Below are 27,942 nucleotides of genomic sequence, written 5' to 3'. Positions count from 1 at the left end.
GCCCTCTGTTTTTTTTTTTGTTTTTTTTTAAGACTAATTTATTGGGCACCTGGGTGGCTCAGTCGTTAAGCGTCTGCCTTCGGCTCAGGTCATGTTCCCAGGGTCCTGGGATCGAGTCCCATGTTGGGCTCCCTGCTCGGCAGAGAGCCTGCTTCTCCCTCTCCCACTCCCCCTGCTTGTGTTCCTGCTCTCGCTCTCTCTCTGTCAAATAAATAAATAAAATCTTTAAAAAAAAAGACTAATTTATTTAGGGGTGCCTGGGTGGCTCAGTCATTAAGTGTCAGCCTTTGGCTCGGGTCATGATCCCAGGGTCCTGGGATCGAGCGCCATATCGGGCTCCCTGCTCCGCAGGAAGCCTGCTTCTCCCTCTCCCACTCCCCCTGCTTGTGTTCCCACGCTCGCTATCTGTCAAATACATAAATAAAATCTTAAAAAAAAAAGACTGAGTGTATATATATATATATATATATATATGTACACACACACATACAAAGAAGATGGGTATATCTATACCCATACAAATACATATATACCCATCTTATCTATTCCATCAGTTGATGGACATTTGGGCTCTGTCCATAATTATGCTATTGTTGATAATGCTGCTATAAACACTGGGTTGCATGTGCCCCCTTTGAATCAGTATTTTTGTATTTTGTATCCTTTGGATAAATACCTAGTAGTGCAATTGTTGGGCCATAGGGTAGTTTTATTTTTAATTTTTTGAGGAACCTCCATACTACTTTCCAGATTGCCTGTACCAGTTTGCATTCCCACTGACAGTGCACAAAGGTTCCCCTTTCTTCACAACCTCACCAACACCTGTTATTTCCTCAGTTGTTAATTTTAGCCATTCTGACAGGCTTGAAGTGGTATCTCATTGTGGTTTGACTTGTTATTTCCCTGATGATGAGTGACGTTGAGCACCTCTTCATGCATCTGTTAGCCATCTGGATGTCTTCTTTGGAAAAGTGTCTATTCATGTCTTCTGCCCATTTCTTAACTGGATTATTTGTTTTTTGGGTGTTGAGTTTGATAAGTTCTTTATAGATTTAGGATACTAACCCTTTATCCAATATACCATTTGCAAATATCTTCTCCCATTCCATTGGTTGCCTTTTGCTTTTGTTGTCTCCTTTGCTATGCAGAAGCTTTTTATCTTGATGAGTTCCCAATAGTTCACTTTTGCTTTTGTTTCCCTTGCCTCTGGAGGTACGGGGTATGTTAAGTAAGAAGTTGCTGTGGCCAAGGTCAAAGAGGTTGCTGCCTGTTTTCTCCTCTAGGATTTTGATGGTTTCCTGTCTTACATTTAGGTCTTTCATCCATTTCAAATTTGTGTATTGTGTACAAAAGTGGTCCAGTTTCATTCTTCTCCATGTCACTGTCCGGTTTTCCCAATACCATTTGTTAAAGAGACTTTCTTTTTCCCATTGGATATTCTTTCCTGCTTTGTCGAAGATTAGTTGACTATCATTCGAGGGCTCTTATGTCAATCCCAATTTTAGCACTTGAAGTGAAGAGTATGGAAGTTCTTATCAAGTTTGAGAAAATACTTCCTTTGATCATAACACTGAGTAGGTAGGTAATCCTAATGTTGGATGTGATGTTATTGTTCTGAAGGAAAAAGTTCAAAATCTCCCCACTCAGCATGACCATGCAGCACTGGTGAACCTGTACAGGTGTGGACTCTAGGCCCATCCTTCACTAACACATTCTCAAAAATACGGATCCAGTGGTTGTGGCTTTGTAACAAGTCAAGTTGGCTAGGCCAAACTACATTTCCCAGAATTCCCTTCCCTGAATATTTCTGGTTAGCCACAAGAGACTTTTGTGCAAGATCTGGAAGGTTGAGTTGAAGCAACAGCTAGTTTGTGTTGATGCTTGCAAGGTCAGGGCAGGTACTTTGTCTGCTAGCAACCCTGCTGGTGTGGGGCAGCAGTTGGACTGGCAATTGCTACAATTTCCCCTGGATCCTCCTACAGCTTCTCACACTCCTGAGCCAGGTTTGTGTTCAGCTCTGCAACAAAGGCCAGCAGCTGCAGGACACCCACTTCCTCAACATTAGAGGCAGTGAGAACTGACACGGGTTCCTGTCCATCCTCATGGGCTCCATCTTGTCCTTGCTTCCCCTCACATTTTATCCACCTTCCCTTCCCCACTGCCTGCCCTGTGGACATCCAGCTCTACCAACAGATATGAAGACAACCTTCCAGAGACTATTTAACCAAAGCCATACTTGAATCCCTGTAATGAATCCTACATATAGACAGACTACATACTAATGGTTCTGCTTCTCTAAATGAATCCTGATATACTAATTAATAAAGCCACCATGGTTTGTTGGACAATCAGGCAATAACTTCAGCACAATTTAGCAAATTAAACTCCTGTTTCTTCAATAGCAAGAGGGATGATTAGAGAAGGAACTATGAAGTTACCTGGAATTGCAAAGTAGAGGAGCAAGAGATGGAGTCTGATCACCTTAAAGCAGGTTTGCATTACTGACATTCTGGGCAGGATAATTCTTTGTTGGAGGGGGCTGTCCTACATTGTAGGATGTTTAGCGGCATTCTTGCTTCTACCCACTAGATGCTAGTACACCCACTTGTTGTAGCAACAAAGCATCTCCAGATTTTGACACGGGTCTCCGGAGGGCAAAATTGTCCCCAGTTGAGAACCGCATGCCTTAAAGCCTGCTGGTTTGTTTTTTTAAAGATTTTATTTATTTATTTGGGAGAAAGAGAGAGAACGAGCCGTGGGGAGGGGCAGAGGGAGAGAGAAGCAGACTCCTTACTGAGGAGGGAGCCCAATGCGATGCCGATGCCTGGCTCTATCCCAGCACCAGGAAATCATGACTTAAGCCAAAGACAGACTTTTAACCAATTGAGCCACCCAGGCGCCCCCTGCTGTGTGCTTCTATACATCTCCTTTTCCTCTAAAACTTCACCAACTCCACAGGAGCATATAATTCTACAAGCTCTGAGAGAAACACACTATCCTATGACAGGTTAAGATAGTGAGTCCAGAGAGAAAGGGATTCACTCAACACCACACAGCTTATCAGCGGTAGAACTGAGACAAGAGGCCAGGTCTTTGGTCTCCCAGCTCAGTGCTCCGTTAACCACACAGCCGTACTTTGCCACAAACACCATTACTCCATGACTTATGTTGACAGATACTGAATGCAGTCACTGAGGCAGGTTTCTAGTGGTCCCAAGAGACAGGGCAATTATTTCATTGTTCTGCACAAAACAACTGGGAGGGAAAGAGAAGGCACCAAGGAGGAAAAAGCTTTATTAATAGAGCCTAGGCATGTCGGGGAAACCCAGTTCAGTCACAGAGATTCACAGAGATGAGAGGCTAATATTGGTACAGGGCAGGAGGCTAGTACTACAGAATATCCTGTAGAAAACCATGTGTGAAACTCAAACCTTCATCCTAATATCCTAACCGTCTGAAATGCTGCTGAGTTTAGCCCTGGTGAACCTTCTGGAAGCTCCTAGTGAAATAATGAGATTTGTGCATAAGGGAAGAGCACTACAGCACTGCTGAATCTGAGCTCCATAAAAGGTTATGGGTTTAGGGTGGGAGAAGTAGAGGAAAAGAAAACGGGGATGTCCTTATCACCCACACAAGGCCATCTTGGTATGCAGGTGAGAGAAGAACCACAAGTCTTGGACAGAGGCTAGACTGGGGCATCAGAGGGCACTGGTTGAAGAAACACAACATCTGGGCAATCTCTGTCATTATGTGGAGAACTCTGTGCAGTCTGGTGTGAAGGCACCTCCAACAGTTCCTGGCTATTACTGGCACCCCTTCCTGAGGTCCCTTGGGAGAGAGCCATTTTGGTTCTTTTCTGATTTCATTCAGAGCAGAACTGCCAATGTCCAGCACCAAGTCCAGGGTCATAATTAGCAGAGAGGAATGGAGTGGCCACTCTATGACACCTGACCTCTTAGTCTAGGTGACTTCTTTTCTAGAGCAGTCATTTTTCTCAGACCAAGAGAGATCTTGCCCAATATGGGCCCAATCTAGAAATTATTCCCACCTTCATGTGAGCACCAGGTGGAGAGAATCTTCCTCATGAGTCAAAGCTTTAGATCTTGGCCCTTGGACGATGATCCTTGGACAGAAGATCAGTCTGAAGCTGTCTGTGCCCAGGCGCTGGTTTCTGTCCTCAGAGTAGCAGGCACTGCCTGTTGATGATGGGTCCAAGCGATGAGTGGTACTGTAACTCTCCCAATGAATAGCACGCTCTACTTTCACAGGCAGGAAAGGAAGAAATGAGGCAGGTTTCAGGGTAGCCAATGCCACTTAATTCTTCCATCGAATTTGCTGTGGAAAGAACAAACAATATCCATTTCCACTGACCCCTAGAGAGAGGTAGGGGAATACAATAAAACAAGGCTAACAGCTAGATAATGCAAGAATAAGAATGGAGAGCGAAGTTGAGAATGGTTTTTCTAATATGTGGGGGAGTTTGCTTATTCAAACATGAATCAAACACCCATTCTGTATATTATAAGCTTCATTTAGGGCATTTATTCTGGTTCTGCCCTACTCAAGACTAAGACTCACTAGCTTTAGATAATCCAAGGGTAGGTCCCAAAATATCTAACAGGGAGCTAAGCTCCATATTAACAAAAAGCTCAGCAATTTCCTGCTATGAGAGATGAGCCAGCTGTTGCCCAAATAGCTAAATCTGTTTTACCCACTTATTTCCAACAGGTGGGTCACCCCTGGCCCCAGGAAACTACCATCTGGATGTTCTGAATCTGTAGCAGTTGTTTCCATACTCCCTGGACTAGTACCTCTGACCCGCTACGTTTAATGATTACCAGGGTGCTATGTGAAGTTTCAGCCCCAGGTCCCCAGATTACCACTGGATCATCCCACATCTCAGGAGTAATTTCTGCTATTCAAAGCAGTGCTTCAGATCCTGAGGCCCAGAGGAGATCCTTGTATCCATGATACTCAGCAAACTGTGACCCCATCCAGGTCTTGGGGATATATATTTGATGGTACTATGAGGACCGTCTACTGGGACTGCTGGAGAGTATGCTGTAGCTGCTCACCGAGCTATTCAGAATGGCATCAATCTTCTCCTCCTCTGCAGATCCTTTATCCACCTTACTCCTGTATGCTAGCAACTGTTGACGGTCCTTCAGGTCCCGGCAAGTCTATACACCAACAGACACAATAAAACCTCCAATCAGCCTTCTCTACGAGGGCGTTTTTCTTTCTGCCACTCCCAACATGGGGCCAAGGTTCAAGGAGAGGCTGAGGGGCTATAGTGGGATGACAGTGGGGTCAAACACCTACAGAACTTCTTATTGAAGAGAAATCTACAGAGCTTATGTGGCTAGATTCAGTTCTGTGAATTCCGTTAAGTGCAACAAATTTATAAAAGCAAAGAGGTTATCAAAGGGCTGGGAAAATAATACAGGAGAACTCGTACCAAACTAATTCTTGCCAGAATATTTTGTCTATTAAGTTGAAATTGAAAGCACCTCAGGATCTAAGACAGAGAATATAATAATTCCCCATTCTCCAGTAAGGGTCTGACTCAGGGTTCTCATTTCTTAGGGACTCACATCAATGACGACATCATGGCACTTGAACTTGGTGGCTAAGTTCAACTTTGTGTCCACATCTTCCACCAAATTAACATACTCTTGTAGTATCTATGGGAAAAGGTACTTCTGATTAATGACTCCCAGACCCATAAAACAAAGAGCTCTAAAAGGAAGACAACAAAAATCCTGAGGAAGGCAAGAGTTCCATATCTGATGTCTACCATTCCCATGATTAACCATAGAACTAGTTCTGCAATGGGGAGTGAGGTAGACTATATGCAGTACTTCCACGCTTGCCCAGGGGAGATGGGAAGAGCACACTCCGCCTTACCCTACAGCTAGATACGCAGGCGAACAGGTGTTCTAGATCTGACCTGGTGCTATGCTCATTGCTCCTTGATGTCCTTTCTCACTGAGCTCTCCTTTTGTATCATTTGAATAATATGTCAGTGCTCCACATGGGCTAAACACAGTAGATGTTCCTCAAAGAGGGGCAGTCTGGGATTACTTCTAAAGGGGAGAGGAGAACTTCCCTCCTTCGCCTTTTCTATCTCAAGGTCCACTACCACCGTTATGTTATCTTTAAGATAAGACCAGAGCAGGTCTCAAGTCTCCCATCACTGACCAGTAAGAGGTTAAAAGTTAGGCCTCCTAGAGGATCCTGTACCCAACACTCTTTCGGGGCCCTTACCTGGACAGGGGCACTATTCTTGTGCAAAATTTCCACAACCCGATGGAAGCCAATGGGTGCTCTCTTCTTAGTGTAGCCCAGCCAGTTCTGAAAAGGGAAGACGGGGCAGCAGTAGCTAGGCAAGACAGACTCAACACATTTTGTGACTATTCATTTTATGTTTAGAATAACATGGTGGTGAGTATGGATGGATGGGAGGTGGGAGATAGAGAAGTGAAGAGAGAGGAGTTTTTCAGAAAAGTCAAGGAATTTAAGAGGGTGGAAAAAGAGCCAAAGAGGGGCACCTGGGTGGCTCAGTCATTAGGCATCTGCCTTCAGCTCAGGTCATGATCCCAGGGTCCTGGGACTGAACCCCGCAACGGGCTCCCTGCTCAGCAGGAAGCCTGCTTCTCCCTCTCCCACTCCCCCTGCTTGTGTTCCCTCTCTTGCTGTGTCTGTCAAATAAATAAATAAAAAATCTTAAAAAAAAAAAGCCAAAGCTATGAAATAAGTTCTTAGATCTACAGGCAGAAAAAAGTCTGTGAAATATGGCTAAATGAAATAAGCAATTTACTTCATAATACTTGTAGTATGAACTTATCCGGGTAGAAAAAACCCTATCCTCTGTGTTTATATTCATATAAGGGTATTTGTAAATTCATGAGGGAAAGTCTGGAAAATTACCCATCAAACTTTTAAGATTATTTGCCTTCCAGAAGGGACTGAGATAGAAGCATGTAGACAATGGAGGAGGAACTTCACGTAATCTGACCGTCGTGCTCTCATATAGTGTTTGATTTTGACCAGACATGTATTGCTTTGTAGGCAATGTAACTAATTAAATAACTAACAACAATAACCACCACCAAAAGCGGGGGGGCACCTGGTGGGCTCAGTAGGTGGGACATGCAACTCTTGATCTCAGGGTCATGGGTTTGAGCCCCACATTGGGTATGTGGCGATCACTTAAGAATAAAATCTTAAAAAAACAAAAACCCAAACAACAAGAAAACAACAACAAAAACCTAACAGATGGGAACAACAGAAAATTCTCAAATCCATTATAGAAAAAAGGATATTGAAAATATAAACAGAGACATGACAACCAAAGTAATGCAAGATCCTTGATTGGATCCTGACAGCAAACAAACACAAAAAGAAACAAAAAGCTCTAAAGAGTGGATTTGAAATCAGACTATAAATATGATATAATATTGTTAAATATCCTAAAAATGATAATAATACTGTGGTTATAAATGAAATAAATGCTTAAGTATTCAAAGGAGATGTGTCATGTTGTCTGCAACTAACTTTCAAATGGTTCAGTGAAAGAAAAAAGAGAAAGCAAATATGGCAAAAATGTTGATAAATTAGTGAAATAAGACTTTTAGTATGTTTATTATACTATTCTCTCAACTTTTCTTTCAGTTTGTCATTTTGGAAAACAAAAAGTTGGAGGAAAAATGTAAACCAGTAACTAGAATGGGAGATCCCCACGAGGCCTGGGGTAACACGATGGTACGTCCAAGGCTCCAGCAGCACCAGACAGTCTCCAGGCACCCACCTTTGTGGTAAAGAGGGCATCGACATCATGCCAGGCTCGAAGCTTGGCGCGGGCAGCCAGGGCCGTCAGCACATACTGTTTGTCTGGGATCTAAAAAGCAGAGACCAGGGGAATTAAGGGAGAGTAGAAATGCATCAGGGGAGAATTCTGGAAAAGATAGGCAAAAATATTCCCTGATGTTGATTCTGTCCCTTAAAATGTACAAATCTCTCAAGTCATCAAGAACCTCTTCATTCCCAAGCCCCAGCACTGCTGCAGGCCATTCCGTTGAAGTCTTCTCTCACTTCCCACACACTCATTCCTTTCTACCTTTAATCGTGACCATCAAGGGACTTCCTGTACAGGGTGACCAAGCAACATCCATTCCATACAGTTACCCTGATACTACTTTACCAAACACTGACCAATTTATATCTACCTTAAATGTCTTCTTCAGGTTGACTGGACTGCTGAACGTCCCCTAGGATGAAAGTGGAGAAGGAATTTTTTTTTTTTTAAAGATTTTATTTATTTATTTGACAGAGAGACACAGCGAGAGAGGGAACACAAGCAGGGGGAGTGGGAGAGGGAGAAGCAGGCTTCCCACGGAGCAGGGAGCTCAATGCAGGGCTCAATTCCAGGACCCTGGCATCATGACCCAAGCCGAAGGCAGACGCTTAACAACTGAGCCACCCAGGCGCCCCGTGGAGAAGGAATTTTACTGTTACCGACTTTCCCAAATACCATCCAATCTAACATTTTCTTTCTACTACCTAGACATTGTACATTTCTCTCTGTAGCCATTTAAACCCAGAAGTTAACGGAAGAGAAAAACTCCACCAGATCCAACTGGATATCATCACAACTTGGCTAAACAAGACCGGATTAATGGGTATGGTGTATTTCTCAATTTTATGCCAATCTTGTGATCATTATGATCATTCCCACCTATGATCATTAAACTCGAACCTCTTCAGAAAAACATTTTTTTTTAAGTACCCACAAATACTTCACACCCTGCTGCTCTTCTTTATACCATGTGAGTCCATCTGAAATTACGGACCTTTGAGCAGGGGCTGCTGTGGGACCAGCACTGGTGAGACCGAATGTCCTATGCTAGCATGCCAGCTGACTGGAAGCCACACAAGCCCTTTCAAACCTCTTTTTCCCCCTTGGCTCACCCCTTCTGAGGGCCAGGGAAGCTTCCAGATAGACCTCCCCAAGAACTATACACACCCATTGTTAAGAGCACACTGAAATAACTGGCTTCAAACTATATTCTCTTGTGTGGTGAGAGTGTGTGGGGTCTTTCACACTTTGCCTATACCTCAGCCTCCGTGTAATGGTAGAAGCACGAGTAGAAAAGCGTTGTCACTAATGGCATGTTGAGGATAGAAGCTTTGCGGGGGTGCTTCCGAAAGATCTCAGTCTGTCCTGCTGATTCTAGATGTCGATCATTTGCCTGTGGTGGAGTGAACCAAGTGAAAAAACAACAATATCCACAAAGTAGAGGCAGGACAGAAACATTAAATACTACAGCAGCTGTGCTTCCTATCCTAGGAAGGAGGCAAAGAAAAGAGAAAGAAAGAAACTGCCCAGGATAACCCAGGGGAGTTTAAAATCCATAAAATGATGACAGATCCACGTTGAATGGAGGAAGACTAGAGAAGTAAGGATGAAATGGGAGTTCTGGGAGAGAAAACACTTCCAGGTTAATAGCAAGAAAAAGGATGCCTGAGAACAATGAGGGGGAAAGGGCTACCATGGAAAGAGGAAATGAAAGGCTCTTAGAGAATGTAACAGGAAATGACATATACAGCAGAGCACAGAGGTCTCCTAGATGCTGAATGGCACTGAGCACCAGCATTGAAGCAGAAAATGTAGAGACAAGGAGTCTAACCTCAATAATGATTTGGCGTTCCAGGAGGGTGTAATGGTCTTGAATATGTGCAGAATCTTCTGCTGAAAATGGCAAACTGGTAAAGAGCCAGAAGGTTAGTACCTCTTTCTCTACCAAAACAAGAAGCAAACCCAACTAAATCAAATCACCACCGTAAGCATAAGAGGCTCACGGCACTTCACAAATCTGATCCCAGTGCACCTTTAGAGCATCCCTGAAAGGAAGAGAGAGAGAAAGCAGAAAACAGAATAGACCTTTGGCTGGGATTCTGTATTTTAGGTTTTGCCAATTCAAGAGGGATCCTGAGGGGCGCCTGGCTGGCTCAGTCAGTAGTGTGTGCAACTCTTGATCTCAGGGTTGTCAGTTCCAGCCCTCTGTTGGGTGCAGAGATTACTTTAAAAAACATAAAATCTTAAAAAAAAAGAAGAGGGATCCTGAAAGTCCACAAACTATATAGTCATCGTGGTTTTGCTGAGGAATGAGTTAGAAACCTCTCACTGTGGGAGCTGGAATGTTTGGCAAATGAGTCACTTAGTGAATGAGCGAGGCTAGCCGACTGCCCATCACCCACATCCCAGTGAAGCCCTGTGGTTCCTGTCCTGCCTTAATGTCAATGCTTAACTCTCCTTAAGGGGTGCTTACAATTGTTAGCCATTTCCTGTTGCAGAGGAATAAGGTAAAATTAAATTACCCGGCATGGTGGTACGTGTATAGGCTGATAAAGATCTCAGACATCTACACAGATATCTAGGGTCCCATCTTCAACACTACATTTTACACATGAAAAAGTTGAGGGACAAACAGAATCTTGCCTGAAAGTCATATGTGGTAAACCAAGAGGTAAGGCCAGGAACAGAAGCCAGATTTTAAGCTTCCAGTTCACAGATGTCTCCTTTAGAAAGTGCTGCCTTAGTCCTGTACTCCACTTACTCCCGGAAGAATTCTGAAACTCAGTTACACTATCCCAGGTAAGTGTGAGCCACAGCCAATTTTTAGAAAAGATAAAGGGAGACAGCAATAGGTTTCAGTTACTTCACTATTCTAACTCTTCTCTTTGTTCACCACAGGCCACTATGACATAGTTCAGTATCTGGTAACATTAAAATTAAGGATTGCACAAAGACGAATTTCTAAATGTGAATCCTGGAACTCCTATCCCATGAGGAATGACTAAAGCAACTGTGAATACTGAACCGGGATTAAGACCTACTGTGTAGACTCTATGCCTGTCTTGAAAGATAGAAGGAAGCAAGTTTCAGCTCAATAAGTATTTAACGATAATGAAGGTTGTCCAACAATAGAATAAGCTACTTCCTTCCAATTTTAGTATATGTGCTGCCGAAGCGAGCACTAGAATAAGCTACTTCCAAGAGCAGTGAGTGCTCATCACTGGAAGAGTAGTATGTGGGGCTGGTTTTTATAGGGACTTATATCCTGGATGAACACCTATACTGAATCAGTGGTTCTTGTGCTCTGCGGTCTCGGGGACCAGTTAACACTGAAAATAATATGGAAGGTAGTGCTGCCAACCTTTTTATTTTAATATGTAAAGTCAAAAAAAAAATTACATCCCATTTTACCCCCCAAAAAGGGAGGGAGAGGAGGAAAAAATAATCCCAGAATAAAAGGCAGTCTTTCAAATTAGATAAATTTAACTGTAGAAAAAAACTCTACATTTTCTTTATTTTTCTCAATTTACTACCCATCAGTGAAAATTCTACTGGGGAAGTAATGTCTGGAAGCACTGAATGAGACCATCTTTAATGATGCTTGTATGACCCACTGTTAGCCTTTCCCTTCAATTACCTATCCACTCCACCCTCATTTAGTCTCTTCAGTTCTCTGTGTAAGAATATTTATACTTTAAAACATTTCTCCCCAATACTTACCCAATGCAGGTCTTAAGAAATTCTTTTCGTTTCTCAGGGTCCTGAATGTTCAAGTGCTCACGATAATGAGACAGCTGCAAAAAAATAAATAAATAAAAGAAAGAAAGGCTTTGAACCATTTTGTCTACTCTGTCTCCTTTGAAGGGTGAAGTGGCTATGTAAGTAGCCTTTCCAACCGTAAAAAACTAAATTCTTCATTATCAGAGATTCCTCTGAGTGGGGACAGGTGTGCAGGTAGGGAGAGGGTAGAGAGTAATTCAAAATTGCTCTTTGGGGACACCTGGCTGGCTCAGTAAGTAGAGCATGGGACTCTTGATCTCGGGGTTGTAAGTTCAAGCCCCACACTGGGTGTAGAGATTACTTTAAAAAAGAAAATCTTCAAAATCTTTGGTTTATCTATAACTGCAATATCCAACACTGTAACCACTACCCCCATTTGGTTTACATTTATATTTAAATTAATTAAGTTAAACAATTCAGATCTTTAGTTATATTAGTCATTTTACCATGTGACTAGTGGCTACCATATCCAACAGCACAGATGGAGAATACTGCCATTACTGTAGGAAGCTCTACTGGACAGTGCTAGCCTATAATGAAGCACTGAGTAGTTGAGTACCTAGCTTTACTCCAAAGTTTGGCTTTAGCCTCACTATTTAATTAAAACCAGCTTTTGCTTCAGCCTTAGGCTTTGAAAGGCCAAAGAACTAAATGCTTACTCCAACATTATTTTTGGCACCCTTGACCTTGTACATGATCGATGGTAGCACAATCCTATAAATAGCTAATAATTAACATCAGTAACATGAATAAGCCATGTCCTCTGATTCACTGCTGACACCTACTGAAGATTCACATTCAAATACTACAGGTTCTACATATAACTCTGAAAGAAAATCTCCTTATGTGCTTTCTATTTTGGAATTCTAAAAAAAGAACTGAAGTTTAAATCCCCATTTATTATTACAAGAACTAATTGATGCAATAATTAATGATGACTGTAAAAGCTGTGATTTTATGTACAATTATTAAAACTTTCCAAGAACCAGGGAGCCTGGATGGCTCAGTTGGTTAAGCATCTGACTCTCAATTTTGGCTCAGTTCATAATCTCAGGGTCCTGAGATCGAGCCCTACACTGGGCTCCATGTTCAGCGCAGAGTCTGCTCGTCCCTCTCCCTCGTGCTCGCTTCGGCAGCACATATACTAAAGTTGTCCCTCTCCCTCTGCTCCTCCTCTTTCTCTCTCATAAATAAAATCTTTAAAAAAAAAAAACCTTCCAAGGATTAAAAAATAAACAGATTGACAGTTAATATCAATATTAAGAGAATGAACTGACTTTAGGAAGGACAGCATATCCTTTTAGAAACAAGTGTATAAAAACGTAAATGAAGAGATCATAATCTAATCTTCATAAAATATCTAGAATATAATCATTCTTAGCATCAAAGAAAGTAATCTTTAAGAGCTATAGTTAATTTTTATTGTTCAATTCCATTTTGGCCTTAAGTCTTTAAACAAAGTCCTACTTAGGTAACCTTCCCATTCTATGAGGATAAACTGAAAGCAGACTACCAACTTTGCCAATTCTGAAGTTTATAAGGTTGGAAAACTCTAAATTTATATACAAGAGCATGCATGATAAATCATCTTCAATTCAAAAATAACAGAGAAAGAAAGAAAATAAGAATGTTTTAGAGGAAAATGAGTTACCCAAAACACATTTATTTTCACTAATCAAACTTCAAAAAACAACAAACTTTATAAGAATGCTGTATGAAGAAAATTCCTTACAGTTTCAAATCTATGGAGATTAAAAATGTAAACAAAAAGCGTTTCCAAATGATTGCTACAGACTGCCAGTCATTTTCAGTAGATTATGATAAAGGATTTCTGAGATTTTCCCATGCCTTGAATATTAAGTACAAGTTCCTTTTACAAAATGGTACTGAAAAACATTTTCCTGAATTACATTCTGCTGGGCAAAGGTTAGCAAGATTATTAGACGTGCCAGCTGAATGTGAGCACTGGTCTCACCACAGACGTGCGGTACAGTGAGGCAGTGACTGAAGGAATGAAATGGCAGTGACTGCCACTGATGGTACTGAGGAATTCTAACCCCTGCACTATAAGGGCAAACTTTTAAAAAGTGGATCACTACAGTTTTAATAATATAATGAAATCTTTGGTACAATTTCAGCTTTATTCTTGTATTCCAGGACTTTATTCTGTAATGGTGAAAATCTGCCAAGAATCAGTTTTAACACTCAGTCATTGAGCTCTCAGCCAAAATGTGGGTTGGGGGCACCACCAGCTTGACCTATCTTCCTTCTTGACCTATATCTGGTTTCTTATCCCTCTTTTTTTTTTTTATTATGTTATGTTAATCACCATACATTACAGCATTAGTTTTTGATATAGTGTTCCATGATCTTATCCCTCTTAACTTACAACATTTTCTAGTATTGGAAGCCAAAACCCAAAAGCTCCTACAAACCAGGATCTGAAAACAACTAGAAACTAAAAAACAAATTACAAATTGACCAGGCCAGTTTTTATTCATTCTTCAAAAAAATATTCATAAGCCCAATCAAAAGAGCATATAAAAAGAAACAGTACATCATTGGGATTAAGTTTTCAGGCTCCCCAGATGCCTTTCTCTTTTGGATGCAATCAATACCAAAGGAAAGGAACTGTTAACTACTCTGGGATCTTGGAGACTGGGTTTTGGCTTACATTTCTGTTAAACAGGTCCCCAACTGAAACGAAGGCCACACTTACCGCAAGCTCTTCTGTTCTATCTAGGAACCTGGGAAGAAGCAGAAGGGAGCAGGGCATTTTTATCTATTGATGTGTGGCAATGTAACCTCACAAAATAGGATGGCTGCTCTAGGAGAAACATAATTCAAATTCATTTGCCTCCATACATGACTAAGCCCTCCTCTTCTTAAACTTTCTACCACCAGCAACCTCTTGAAAACACATGGTGGGTCAAATATTATTGTTCCCCTGATCGCTCTGGCTGAAAAGCAAGGACAAGAAGGCACTGCAGGACACTAATAACTTTGTAATGTTAACAGGTCTGAGAGAAAGGCCCAGAGCCTCCACAAAACCTTAGTTCACAGTAGTCTTACAGGGATTTTTGGAAAAACTAAAGCACTCTTCTCTGTCAGTACAATCTTGGAAACAGATTTTCTATATTGTTCTCTGCTGTTTTCACGTACAGTGTAGAAAGAGCTTTGTCTCTCTCAATGGTGTAAGGTCTTGGAGAACAAGGACTTTGTTTTCTGATTCCTTCTTATTCTGAATGGACCACTATAATTAAATCACTGCTTTGACCTAGAGGCGATGCTTAATAAATCCTTGTTAATTGGGAAGGAGGGAATTGAGGAAGGGAACAGCCTGCCTAAATGAATATGTCTTCTGCAAATTCCTGGCTAACCATCTCTAATCTTGGCCCTGACCAAGTGATCTGCTTTCCCACCTTTGTCTTTGGGACAGCTCATCACTGTGCTACAGTCACTGGGTAACTGGAGTTTCCTTGGGCCACGTATCAGCCTAAAAAGAGGTTCCAACCCCTTCCCTGGCATTGAAGAAAGGACATAATACATATACATTTTAATCTACTGGCAGGAAAGTCTCTACTAATTAGAATGAGATAGGGAAGGAAGGAAAACATGGTAGAAGACACGCCCCTACCCCGGGCCTCCAGTAACTATGCCCACCTCTTACCTCTCCACCTATCAGATTCCTATCTAGTCTCAATTCCTAACCTCTTCCATAAGGCTTTCTTTGGGTACCCTGGCTGAAAATTATATTTGCTTCTTCTGTTCTTCCATTTACTTCCCACTGGCATCACTGGGGACCAAGTAATAAGAGATACCTTCATTCTAGGTCTTTCATAATAAAATACTTAAAAATATTAGTAATACAGACTAGGCATTACACTAAGTGCTTTTCCCACACTAACTCTTAATCTTCATCACCTGTGGGGTAGGAATCATCATTTCCGTTGTATCGTTGTGGAACTGATGCTAGGAGAGGTTAGGGAACTTGCTCAAGGTCACTTCATGAACTAAGTGGTGGTGCCGGTATTCAATGCAGGTTATGCTGGACTCCAGGGCCTGGTTCTTAACCACCTGCTACACTACCATTTTATCACTGGCTAAGGTGCATTATTAGTTATCCCTATGTTTCAGTATCTCACCTAACAACAAAAAAGGACAGTGTCTTCTCTCTTTGTATCCTCCAGAGAGCTTTGAATATAGTACTTTGTAAACTTTATAGACAAGATGATCAGTTCTTACCTAAAGAGGTCCAAAAGCAGCTTTTGATCCCCTATTTCTTTAAGGAAGTGAATGAGATGTCTCAGGGCAACCTGTCGCACCTCCAGCTCTCGGAAGAGGGTCTCTGGTAGGCAGGAAGGAGTTAGGTGGAGAAAGATTAAAGCCTATTACTCAAGTGTGAAATTGGTCTCCCTCCTCATACATTCCAAACATCTCCTCAAAGTCAATCACAAGCGAGGAATAGCTTTTTGTGGCACCAATTCCTCTGGATCAACCCACCACCAACACATTCCATGGTCCAGGGCAACTCTTGGTCATTCAATCAGCCTTCAGTTTTCACCAACCCAACCAGCAGGCACCTAACATAGACTGAGGTCCTCAAACCAACAGAGCCATCTGTCTGTCTAGTAAACAGGGAGGCTTTGGAGTTAATGTAGTTATCACCCTACAGGATGAACAACCGCCCTCAGAGATGAGAAGAATACTCTGAAGTCTTAGGCCACCCCAGCTGTCTTTGAAGCAGAGCTGATGATGAATTCTGGTAATGAAAGCCACAGTGCCATTCTCCCTTCAAATGTAGCAGGCATCTTGACAACTGAAGATTTCTCTCAGTTCACGCTCACCTTTGCTCAGTGTCCTTTTCAGGAAGATCAGAACCTAGAGGAAAAGAGAACAAAGAATAAGTTATCCTGTGTAACCTACAAACACAAAGCCCTGCCCTGAGCTCCTGATGTGTAGGAATGAGGTCAGTGACTCATTAGGAATCTTGGCACATCCAGACAACAGATTTTTCTATGGGATAGAAGGACTGGTGATAGACATGTGGAATTGAGCTGTGTCTCAGAGGAGTTCACCCGCCCATTCCCATACTGGCAAGAGACACCTCTCTCTGGGAGAGACTGCTCTCATGCCTCTCCTGCCTCAGACTGCTTTTTTATTGTTTTTATTTTTTTAAAGATTTATTTATTTGAGAGAGAGCACCTGCGCACGTGCACTTACGTGCATGCACACAGCAGGGAGAGAAGCAGAGAGAGAATCTCAAGCAGACTCCCTGCTGAGCGCAGAGCCCCATGCAGGGCTCGATCTCACGACCCTGAGATTATGACCTGAACTGAAATCAAGAGTGGGTCACTCAACCGACTAAGCCACCCATGCGCCCCTCAGATTACTTTTTAGAACAGAGTAGCCAACCTGCTGCTTCTTGATTATAATCAAGAGTTCCACATCCGATGCATTTCCTGCCAGCCGAGCCTCAGAGCAGGTATTACTGAGGATCCTACACTTTAAGAGGAATCCAGGATCTCTACTAGACATTTAACCTAAAATGTTAAAGTCCTATTCTGATCGGGCTTCGAGAAACTAACAAGAACAATTAAGCAAACGACAAAGCCCACCACTTACTGCAGTAATGACGTTTCCATCGTGCACGCTGACTGCTTCCTCCAGGAGTCGTAGCTTGTCCTGTAAGGAGCGGAATCGTTCTAGAGAGCAGACCTGGCAGAACAAGAGCAGAGTTAGTGTGCAAGGAAGTCTGCATGTCCTGATGGAGTCCTGCCGCAGCCAAAGGCTGGAGATCACTCATTCTCTTTAAAATGACGTATAACTGACATACAATAAAATCTAAAGGGTAGAGTTCAGCGAGTTTGACAAGTACGTATAAAATTCCATCTAACTGTTACCACCATCAAGATACAGAACAACTCCATCAGGCCAAAAAGTTCCCTTGTGGGCTCTGATGTCAACGCCCTCCTTCCATCCCTAACTCCTGGCAGCCACTCATCTTTCAGTCACTGAAGTTTTCTCTTTTCCTGAATTTCACAAATAGAATCATACAATATGTACTCTTTTACATCTGACTTCTTTCACTCAATATCACATTTCTCAGAGGAATCTATATGTTGTGCTGAGTACTACTAGTTTGTTCCTATTCACTGGTAAGTAGTTTTCATTGTATGGATAGATCACCATTTATCTACTGAAGGATATTTGGGTTATTTCCATTTTGGGGGCTATTATGAAGAGAGCTGTTGTGAAAATCTGTGTTGTCTTTTTTTTTTTTTTTTAAGATTTTATTTGAGAGAGAGAAAGCACGCACATGCGAAAGTGGGCACACGGCGGGGGGGGGGGCGCAGAGTGGGAGGGACAAGGAGGCTCTGCACAGAGCGCAAGCCCAACACAGGGCTCAATCCCAGGACACTGAGATCATGATCTGAGCTGAAACCAAAAGTCAGACACTCAACCTGCTGAGCCACCCAGCTGCCCCCGTGTATAAGACTTTGAGCGTATGTTTTCAATTATCTTGGATTGTAAATGTCTAGCAATAAAATTAAGTATACGTTTAACTTTGTAAGAAGCTGCCAGACCGTTTTCCAGAGTAGTTTTAACATTTCACTTTCTCGCTCTCCCTGTATGAGAGAGCTCTAGCTCCTTCACAGCCTCCCAGTGCTTGGTATTATCAGTATTTTTAAATTTAGCCACTCTAGTGGCTGTACAGTAGTATCTCACAGTTTTAATTCACATTTTCTTGATGTGGAAGATCTTCTCAAGCGCTCTTTGGCCATTCATGTAACTTTTTTCTGATATAACTGAAATCTTCCACCAAGTTTCTTATTGGGTTGTTTATCTTCTTATGAAAGATAATCATTGTCCTTTATATAGTCTGGATAAAAGTCCTTTACAGTATATGAATTTTGCAAATATTTTCTCCCAGCCATGGTGGTTTTTCCCCCACAAGAACTCTCTCTCCAGTGACCTTACCTTGCCCTTCCGGAGGCGCCACACTGTGTCACTGGGGCTCCAGTCATTGCTGTAATCCTGGAATGTTAACAATACATGAATCTCAGGAAGTTAAGGGATCAGAATTATCAGTGTGCCAGCTCCTCACCTGAAACTCATCTTTATTCCCCGATAGGGAAGTATTTTGTGGGAGGAGGAAATGAATGGAAAAAAAAAAATGAAGAACAGGGATAGTCTTGTTCTGAGTTTCTGAAGGAATTAGAACAGGGACAATGAAGGCAAGAAGAGATGGATCAAAGAGGGAAAGAACCAACTGACAAAACCCTATGGCTACTGGTTCAGGATTTCATTCACTAGATATAATCAGTCACGTTTTGGGATTCTAATGAATGCCTTTGCAGACAGAAGGAAAGAGGGAGACAAGTTCCTCTTCTGGACCTTATAATAGTTTCCTCCTTATGAATCAATTTGCTTTGTTATGTGCTATCTTGGGAATATGAGCTCCACCAAGCTTCCAGACCACAGTGATGATCAAAAGTTTCAAAGTACAACCTCCAAAAGGCAGTATAATGGGTAAGGAAAGTGTACTAAGACAGAATCAGAAAACAGATTGTGAGTCCCAGTTCCACCACTTAATAGCTATGAGACCCAAGGCAAGCCCTGATGTTTAGATACCCAGTTTTCTTATCTACAAAAAAGTTAAAATAATAGCTGTTCAAAAAGTTGGGAGTATCAAGCAAGATAATGTACATCAAAGCACTTGGAACTGTGTAAAATGTCACACCAGTTTAAGATATAACTCACCCTGTATTCCCCCTTGGGTCTGCCCAGCTCTGGAGCATAGCTTTTGGCAGGTACGTCCGACAGAGCTGAAAAAAGAACAGGCAGCTGGTTCAGAAGGACACCATCTTCAGGTCAATCCTTTCCTCTACTGCTTCCTTCTCACACACATTTTTTTGACTTGTGAGGTCCCAAGGCATCTGAGACATCTTTATGGCCCAAAGTAGATCTTAGCTCCTCCCCAAAGACAGCATCCCTAGAAGTCACCCCTTGCTCCCATAGCCAGAATGATCTTGACCTCCTTATTCAGTAACAGAAAATTTCTCTAACAATGGTGGTAGATTCAGGAGAAATTTCATCTAATTACCACCTAGCCCCATGACTCCCCAGACTGTATTCCGTATCAGTAACATCTCCCACAGCAATCAAGAGCAGAGGGTCAATGCTTACCATCAGAAAGGGACTGGAAACTTCCAGGTCTAGTTCTCCCTGAAGGTAAAGAATATATAAGGGAAGAGATCAATAGTTCAAGTCAGAGCCATTTCAGACTTTGTTAAGGATGCAGTATGTATAGAACCTTTTTATGCAACATGGGAACTCAGGCTTAAAAAAACCTCCATTCAACTTCAGAAATTTGAGGTGCCATGAAAAACACAGGGTGGAAAATTTTTTAAATTGTGGTAAAATATACGTGACATAAACTTTAGCATTTTTCACCATTCTTAAATGTACAGTTCAATGGCACTGAGTATATTCACACTGTATAACTATCACCACTATCCATATCCAGAACTTTCTCATCATCCCAAACTGAGACTCTCTACCCATTAAACAATAGCTCCCCTTGCCTCTTTATACCTCCAGGCCCTGGTAACCACTATTTTACTGTCTTTCTGAACCTGAGTATACCAGGTATCTTACAGAAATGGAATCATACAGTATCTGTCCTTGTATGTCTGGCTGACTTTTTTTTTAAGGAACTGCCATACTGTGCTCCACAGTGGCTGTACCATTTTACATCCCCACTGGCCAGTGCACAAGGGTTCCCAATAGCAATGCATAGGGGTAGGCAGGAATGCTGACCTTAGCAAATTTCTTCAGTACTTGCCACAGAATAATGTCAGTTTTGTTCATCATGTTCCTGAAACCCAGTCCCATCCCTCTGAATTTCTCTCATTTCTCCCACTTCTAATCCCTAACTGCCAGCTCCAAAGATAATTCTTTAGCCTTCAATAATTTTTTTCTTCCAGAGTAAATGAAAATTATATCCTGAGTGGTTTTTTGGAAAGAGAAAAGGAGGGCCCTCTGTCCCTTTAACCATCACTCTTTACCTCTAAAAAAGCTGCTCAGGGAGTAGGTAGAAGTAGGTTTGGGTAGTTGTGCGTAGGTGGAGAAGCTGTTCCGACTCTTTAGCTGTTCACGCCCCTCCTGGCTTGACCCACTATTACCAGCAGTCTCTTTGATGGACCATGAGATACCTGTGAAATAGTAAGAACTAAATCAGTGATTCTCATCCAAGATAATCCTTGAAATCCAGCACTCTGATAAACACTAAAAGTTTTTCACCAGAGGCCCTGGTCCCTTATTAACATGGACTTAAAAAATTGGGGCAGGGAGAAAGGATAAAATCAGATAGACTAATCAACAGAAAGAGGAGCAAAGGAAATTAATAAATGGATCACAGAAAAGGAAATTCAAGTGGCTATTAAACATATGAAAACATGCTCAATCTCACACTTAATAAGAGTATTACACAAAGTACACTGAGATACCACTGGCCCCTCCAAGACTGGCAAAGATCCAAAGTCTGATAATACTCTGTTGGCAAGGCTGTGGGGAAAGAGGAACACTCGAACATTGCTGGTGGGAGTACACTGGTGCAACCCCTGTGGAGAACAATCTGGCAACGTGTACCCCATACAGATGCAAATACCCTCTGCCAGTGATTCCACTCTAAAAACTGATCTTTCACGTATTCATATTGGGCAGGAAATAAGGTTACTGATAGCAGTATAAACAAGGAAAGATTGAAAATCATCTGAAGTTCATCAAAAGTGGACTGATTAGGGGCGCCTGCGTGGCTCAGTCAGTTAAGCGTCTGCCTTCGGCTCAGGTCATGATCCCAGGGTCCTGGGATTGAGCCCCACATAGGGCTCCCTGCTCAGGGGGGGAGCCTGCTTCTCCCTCTGCTTCTGCCGTTGCCCCTGCTTGTGCTCTCTCTGCCAAAGGAATAAATAAAATCTTAAAAAAAAAAAGTGGACAGGTTAAAGAAGTTATGGAAAATCCATATAATGTAATCCTATGTTGCTGTTTTCAGAGAGAGAGAGTGAGAAACTTCTTTATGTACTGATATAGAAAGACCTCCAAGCTATATTGCCAAGTGAAAAGAATAGGGTATAAAGTATGCTACCATTGGTGTAAAAAAGGGAATAAGAAAATATATTCCTATATGCATTTCCAAATGTAGAAAGAATCTTTAGTTGAACACGTAAGAAGCAAACAACAGCAGTGTTCTGAGATAGAAGAAACTGAGAATAGTAGATGCATGATAGTGTGGGAGGGAAACTTTACACTGTATGCCTAAAATACTTGATTTTCAAATCCTGATGGTATTTCCTATACTAAGAAAATTTTTTAAAATATTCTTAAAAATCAGATGGACTAGGCAAAAGTGTTAAGCTAGACAGTGAGGCCTGGTGGCTAAGGAAGTCAGTCCCGCCAGCCAGTTATGAGCAATTAAGCTAGCAGTTCCAAATATGACTGAATATTAGAAGCACCTGCAGTATCTATTATAAATTAAGACTCCCCACCCCCACCCCCACCCCCGAGACCTACTGAATCAGTTTCTGGAGTAAAGCCTAGGAACCTAACTTTAACAAGCACCCCAAAATGAGTCTGAAATAGCCAGCCAAGCATTAGCCCCAGGATGGCAGACCTAGAGAGCCATATGGGAACCACTGCTGTTATTTCCTCAGGTTTCTTCTGGGGTTAAATTTCCAAATGTACGCTCATCTAAAAATAGTCTACCCTCATTCCCCTTCCTAACAAGCACTGAGGAGACAAGCAAGCGGAGCCTTCATTAGTGACAAGAACCTGAATATCAATCCCTTCCTACAGCCTCCTCTACTTACTTCCCACAGGTTCCCCACTCCAGCTGACTCTCTCCAGGTCATCGTCATCCTCATCATCCACGAAGTCGCGAAGACTATTCACTGCTCTCTTGGATTCCTTTAACTGCAGAGGGACATAAGGCAGGGCACTCAGGCAATCACTACTTCCACCTCTCTCTCTGACAACCAAGAAGGCTGAGCAATTGGGACTTAAGATGGCCAAAACTTTCACCCTCTGCAATCGAAAGCCTAGCCTGCTAGATATTTGCCAAGAGAACAAATTGCTTTTTAGCCAACACTGAAGTCCAGTGGCAAGAGTTAGAAGGAATTAAAGCTGCTTTTAAGTTCTAATCATATACCTGGCAATGACTTGCTGTGTGAACCTGGGTGAGTTTATCCATCTCTCCAAAAATAAATCCATTTCCCCATTTGTAAAATAGATGCAAAAAGACAACATCCAATCCAGTTCATCATTCAAAAATAACAAATTACATCACATGATAAAAGACTTGGGATTCTGAGGGAAAAAAAGAAACTGAAATCACCCTAAGAATAAAAGTAAGAAGGGCAGAGAGTTGGTTTTTCAATCCTTCTGGCTCTTTTTTGAGGGCTCTTCTCTATGAACATTTTTCTAAAGATCTAACCCAAAACATTTCCGAGCCTAATGGAGACAGAGTCAAAAGCCAGGTTACCAAGGATGTGAGGGGAAAAAATTTTAGAATGGCACTGTGGAGGAGGTGTGACCTGCAGCAATTGTTCATGAAAACTTACCTGTGAGAGCTCATCATCTTCATCATCAAAGGTGAAAGCCTTGAACTTGGAGCTGTTCCAATATTCCTCCTCATCACCCTTTGTCCGATTCATCTGGAGTAAGAGTAAGACAGATGTATGTCCCTCCCTGGATTGCTTCCAAAAGAGTGCCAAAAGCTTTAGATTCCTTCACTGCAAACTCTCCCTCCCACCCCACCCTGCAGTTACTGGAGATGTTTAAAAGAATTTGAGAAAGGAAATACTGAATCTGTCACGTCAAATCAGATCGTTAGAGGTCTCCAACTGATCAAACCATACTTCTGATCCTTTAATTACCCACAAGTAGTCATTCATTCTTAGAACACCTACTTTGTTCAAGGCACTCTCTCAGGTGTTGAGGGGATATTTACAAAGTGCAAGACACAGTCCCTCTTCTGAAGAACCCTACAACAGAACTGGGTATTCAGCATTGATACATATAAAGGTAACAGTACAAGAGTTATAAAAATGCATCACAAATTTTGCTGAATACACAAGATCAAAGTATCAACAAAACAGATAAAAACTGCATTCATGTATTGTTCAACATATATCTATTATTGAGTGCCATCTTTGAGGCACTGTTCTAGGCTCTGTGAATACTACAGTGAATAAAACTGGCAAATATCTTGCTCTCATATATGCTTGCTAAATGCCAGAAGAAAGAAAGCAAAGATTAAATGAAGCAGAATTGGGCGCCTGGGTGGCTCAGTCGTTAAGCGTCTGCCTTTGGCTCAGGTCATGGTCTCAGGGTCCTGGGATCGAGTCCCACATCGGGCTCCCTGCTCCGCGGGAGGCCTGCTTCTCCCTCTCCCACTCCCCCCTGCTTGTGTTCCTGCTCTCGCTGTCTCTGTCTCTGTCAAATAGATAAATAAAATCTTTAAAAAATAAATAAATAAAATAAAAATAAATAAATAAATAAATGAAGCAGAATTATCCTGCCTGTATCTTCAAATTATGAGTAATTTACCAAAAAGTATTGGCCAAAATTTAGGAACTGAGGGTGTGGCTAAGAAAAGTATAATAAGAATCAGTCAAAACACTACAAGTCCCTCTCATAATTCTAAAATTAGTTTTCAGGACAACCCTCTCAGGTCCCCTCCCTCTTTGGGAGCTTTGTACTATCACTCAATAAACCTTACTATAAAAAAAATTAGATTTCACTCTGAAAAAAATGTTTTGCCCTAGAATTACAAACTTAATTATCAATGCCAACTGGATAGAGTTGAAAACTGATTTAAACTAAGAACTAGTTACCAAAACACCCAAAGCAACAAAAATAACTCCAAAGACTACACATCAAATTCTAAAGAATCAATTTGCTTTTCCTTTTATTTCAATAGTACCTTCACAACAGAAGCTTGAGATAGACTCATCATGGCAGCCCTGTTGAAGCTTCTTTTTTAATTGTGTTTTTTTCCCTTAGGATTGAATTGTAAGAATTCTTTTTTTAAAAAAAAAAGATTTTATTTATTTATTTTAAAAGAGAGAGAGTGCATGTGCGCAAAAGAACATGAGTAGGGGGGAAGGGCAAAGGAAATCTCAAGCAGACTCTGCACTGAGTGTGGAGTCTGATGTGGGACTTGATCTCATGATCCTGAAATCATGACCTAAACCAAAATTATGAGTCAGTCGCTTAATCAACTGAGCCACCCAGGTGCCCCTGTTGAAGCTTCTGAAGGCCCTTAACATACTCTACAGATATTCCTCAACTTACAACGGGGTTAACATCTGGATAAACCCAACATAAGTCGAAAATATTGTAAGTTGAAAATGCTAAATGGCATAGCTTAGCCTAGCCTACCTTAAATGTGCTCAGAACACTTACATTAGCTTCAGTTGGGCAAAATCATCTAACACAACGCCTATTTTATAAAAAGTGTTGGATTATCTCATGTAATTTATTGACTGCTGTACTGAAAGTGAAAAACAATGATTGTGTGGGTGCAGAATAGTTTAAATATATCAGTTGTTCACCCTTGTGATCATGTGGCTGACTGGGAGCTGGGGCTCACTGCCACTGCCCAGCATCAAAAGACTATCATGCTGTATATCACCAGCCCAGGAAAAGATCCAAATTCAAAATTCAAACTACAGTTTCTACTGAATGTATATCACTTTTGGGATACCTGGGTGGCTTAGTCGGTTAACGGTCCGACTCTTGATCTCAGCTCAGGTCTCGATCTCAGGGTCATGCGTTCAGGCCCCGTGCTGGGCTCCACACTAGGTGTGTAGCCCACTTAAAAAAAAAAAAAAAAATATATATATATATATATATATATATATGAATGTGTATCACTTTTACACCATCATAAAGTTGAAAAATTTTAAGTTGAATCATTGTAAGCCAAGGAATCATCTGTACTCGCACTTCCTGATTGTTGTGTTTTCAGGGATTGCAAAGGTATGGTGGGAATTTTCTACTATCTGATCCCTTCCCATGGCAGACATCACTAATTGATTTCTACTGAACCCAGATGTAACTTAAAAATCCTTCTGTATATTTAAAGCTAAATAAAGCTGGCAGATACAATGAAATCATCCCTCATGGTGGTACAAGCACAAGCTTTATAGTAGGCAGCTTTGAATTCAAATCTTGGTTTCTCAATTCTGAGCAAACTGGTTAAATAATTTTACGTCTAGGCCTTGGTGAAAATGATACCCTACTTCACAGGATTGCAGTGAAGAAGAAATAGGACTCAGGAAACACCTAGCAGAAAGTACATACTAAAGGTCAATTCTTGGGGCGCCTGGGTGGCTCAGTCGTTAAGTGTCTGCCTTCAGCTCAAGTCATGATCTCAGGGTCCTGGAATCGAGCCCCACATCGGGCTCCCTGCTCTGCGGGAAGCCTGCTTCTCCCTCTCCCACTCCCCCTGCTTGTGTTCCCTCTCGCTGTCTCTCTCTGTCAAATAAATAAATAAAATCTTTTAAAAAAATAAATAAAATAAAGGTCAATTCTTTTTAGTACAGGATATTTTACTGACACCTTTCCATCTTGGTTTCCTTATCTGTAAAATGGGCATAACAATAGATACCTAACTTACAAAATTGTTGTGAGGCTTAAACTAGTTAATACTTATAGAGCACTTAGTGCCTGACACAAAATTAATGCTCAGTATTACTTTTTATTAACAAAGCATCATGGTAACTTGGAAAAAGCTAGAAAAAAAATATTTTTTAAGCAATCCTGAAGATTTAAAACAACTAATTTGACACAAAAATGCTGAGAATTGCTCTCACAAACACTGAAGACTTGCGTAGAGCATGTAAACGTCCCTGGCACAGATACCAACTTACAGAGCACTCTGTCATCCTCACAACAGCTCTGTAAGGTAGGCCTGGTAGATTTCATCTCTATTTCACTGATGAGGAAAATGAGGCACAAAAGGATTAGGTACCCAAACCACTTTGCTAATTGCTCCTATAATCCAGGTTTTCAGGCTCCTGGATCCTTTCCACTCTGACATGCAGGGTCCTTCTCTGTTTCACTCTAGGGAAAACCAAGGCAGGTCCTTACTTCCCTGCAGTAAATAAGTATCTGTAAATATCTACCAACAAGCATAGCATATGTCCAAGAAGCCCAGTAATCCACCAGTGGGTTTCTGGAATCTTTTTTAACCATGCAACCGCAGTGGATACTTGACACCAGTTTGTACTTCTAAAGCCAAATCAGAGCCTAGATTTACCTGCCAAGGAAAGAGATAAAGTTAATTTAACGTCTCTAGAAGTTACACCAACCAGGTACGATTTTAAGGGTGACTGAAAAAGGTGCTTCAACATGATTTCAAATACAGCAGAGGCTTGTCCCTATCGTCACCTGTTCACTGAGAGCCCACAAGACAGGGCAACAAATCCAAGGAACATTAACAAAGGAAAGGAAAACAGACATCAGCAAAAAAAAAAAAAAAAAAAAAAATCCACAACAAACACGCCCCCTGCTTCAGAACGCTTCACAAACCAGCTACCGAGAAGTTAGATTCAGATTCAATTATCATCTTCGGAGCCAGGCTTATTACAGGTGAAGCTATGAACTAAGACCAGGGAATGTGGGTTAACCGAAGAAGAAGACTCTACGGGCGAACGTCCAGGAAGCCATGGATCTACTGCAGTCGCCAGAGCCCGGCGGATCGCTGGCAGAGTAAATGCTCCTTCAAAATCAAACGTCGAGGTTCACTTACAGCCCCAACCCCGAGCGTACTCGGGCCGCCGACATACTCGGTCGCTCCGACTGCAAGAGTCGGGCCTGGGGGGTCTAGGGACGCCTCAGAGAATAGGGGGAAAAGATGTCTGCTGAGAGGCTGGAATCAGCCACACACGCGGCCCACACGGCTTGGGACACCCTCACCTCTTCCACACCGAGCCCACCCTTTCAGGACAGCGTCAGACTCTTCCGCCGCTGGACCACCCTTTCTAGTCAGGCTAAGCGGCGTAGAAAATGGGCGGAAGCTTATTCGAGGAGTGGGGCGGAAGGAGGGAATGTGAGTCAAGAAGGGAGCCGCAGGGCATGCTGGAAATTGTAGCCTTTTCGCCTCCGCGGTCAAGCGTGTTCTGGACGGGACACAGAACTTCTTGACTACAGCTCCCAGAACTCCCAGCACACCGCGCCTACGTCGTTTCCTTTACTTTTAGCGCGACCTTCCGAGGTTATCCCGCAGGTTACTCAAC

At 42.0% G+C, this 27,942-nt stretch overlaps 1 protein-coding gene across 4 annotated transcripts; it reads right to left on the bottom strand.

Moving 5' to 3' along the window:
* Positions 1-1,355: 1,355 nt before the first annotated feature.
* On the bottom strand, positions 1,356-27,759 carry VIPAS39 (VPS33B interacting protein, apical-basolateral polarity regulator, spe-39 homolog). 4 transcript variants are annotated; one of them, XM_027571686.1, is made up of 21 exons: positions 27,623-27,685; positions 23,260-23,352; positions 22,848-23,005; positions 22,510-22,612; positions 20,710-20,856; positions 19,829-19,867; positions 19,403-19,467; positions 18,620-18,676; positions 17,264-17,356; positions 16,486-16,519; positions 15,884-15,986; positions 14,358-14,385; positions 11,579-11,652; positions 9,690-9,765; positions 9,117-9,251; positions 8,229-8,270; positions 7,811-7,900; positions 6,268-6,354; positions 5,595-5,684; positions 5,076-5,180; positions 1,356-4,335 (listed from the first exon to the last, which is right to left on the bottom strand). In XM_027571686.1, exons 3-21 carry the CDS (start codon positions 22,887-22,889, stop codon positions 4,315-4,317), a joined length of 1,431 nt encoding a protein of 476 aa, XP_027427487.1. In that variant the 5' UTR covers positions 22,890-23,005; positions 23,260-23,352; positions 27,623-27,685; the 3' UTR covers positions 1,356-4,314. The 4 variants fall into 4 exon arrangements, with proteins under 4 accessions (XP_027427487.1, XP_027427484.1, XP_027427485.1 ...); XM_027571683.1 differs by lacking the exon at positions 22,848-23,005 and having other exon boundaries at positions 27,623-27,759; XM_027571684.1 differs by lacking the exons at positions 22,848-23,005; positions 27,623-27,685 and adding an exon at positions 25,407-25,429.
* Between the last annotated feature and the right edge of the window lie 183 nt (positions 27,760-27,942).

The sequence above is a fragment of the Zalophus californianus genome, chromosome 6 (genome assembly GCF_009762305.2).
Source record: "Zalophus californianus isolate mZalCal1 chromosome 6, mZalCal1.pri.v2, whole genome shotgun sequence".
Classification (NCBI taxonomy): domain Eukaryota; kingdom Metazoa; phylum Chordata; class Mammalia; order Carnivora; family Otariidae; genus Zalophus; species Zalophus californianus.
The sequence above is the reverse complement of the archived record's forward strand: the minus strand, read 5'-3'. Positions and strand labels throughout refer to the sequence as shown.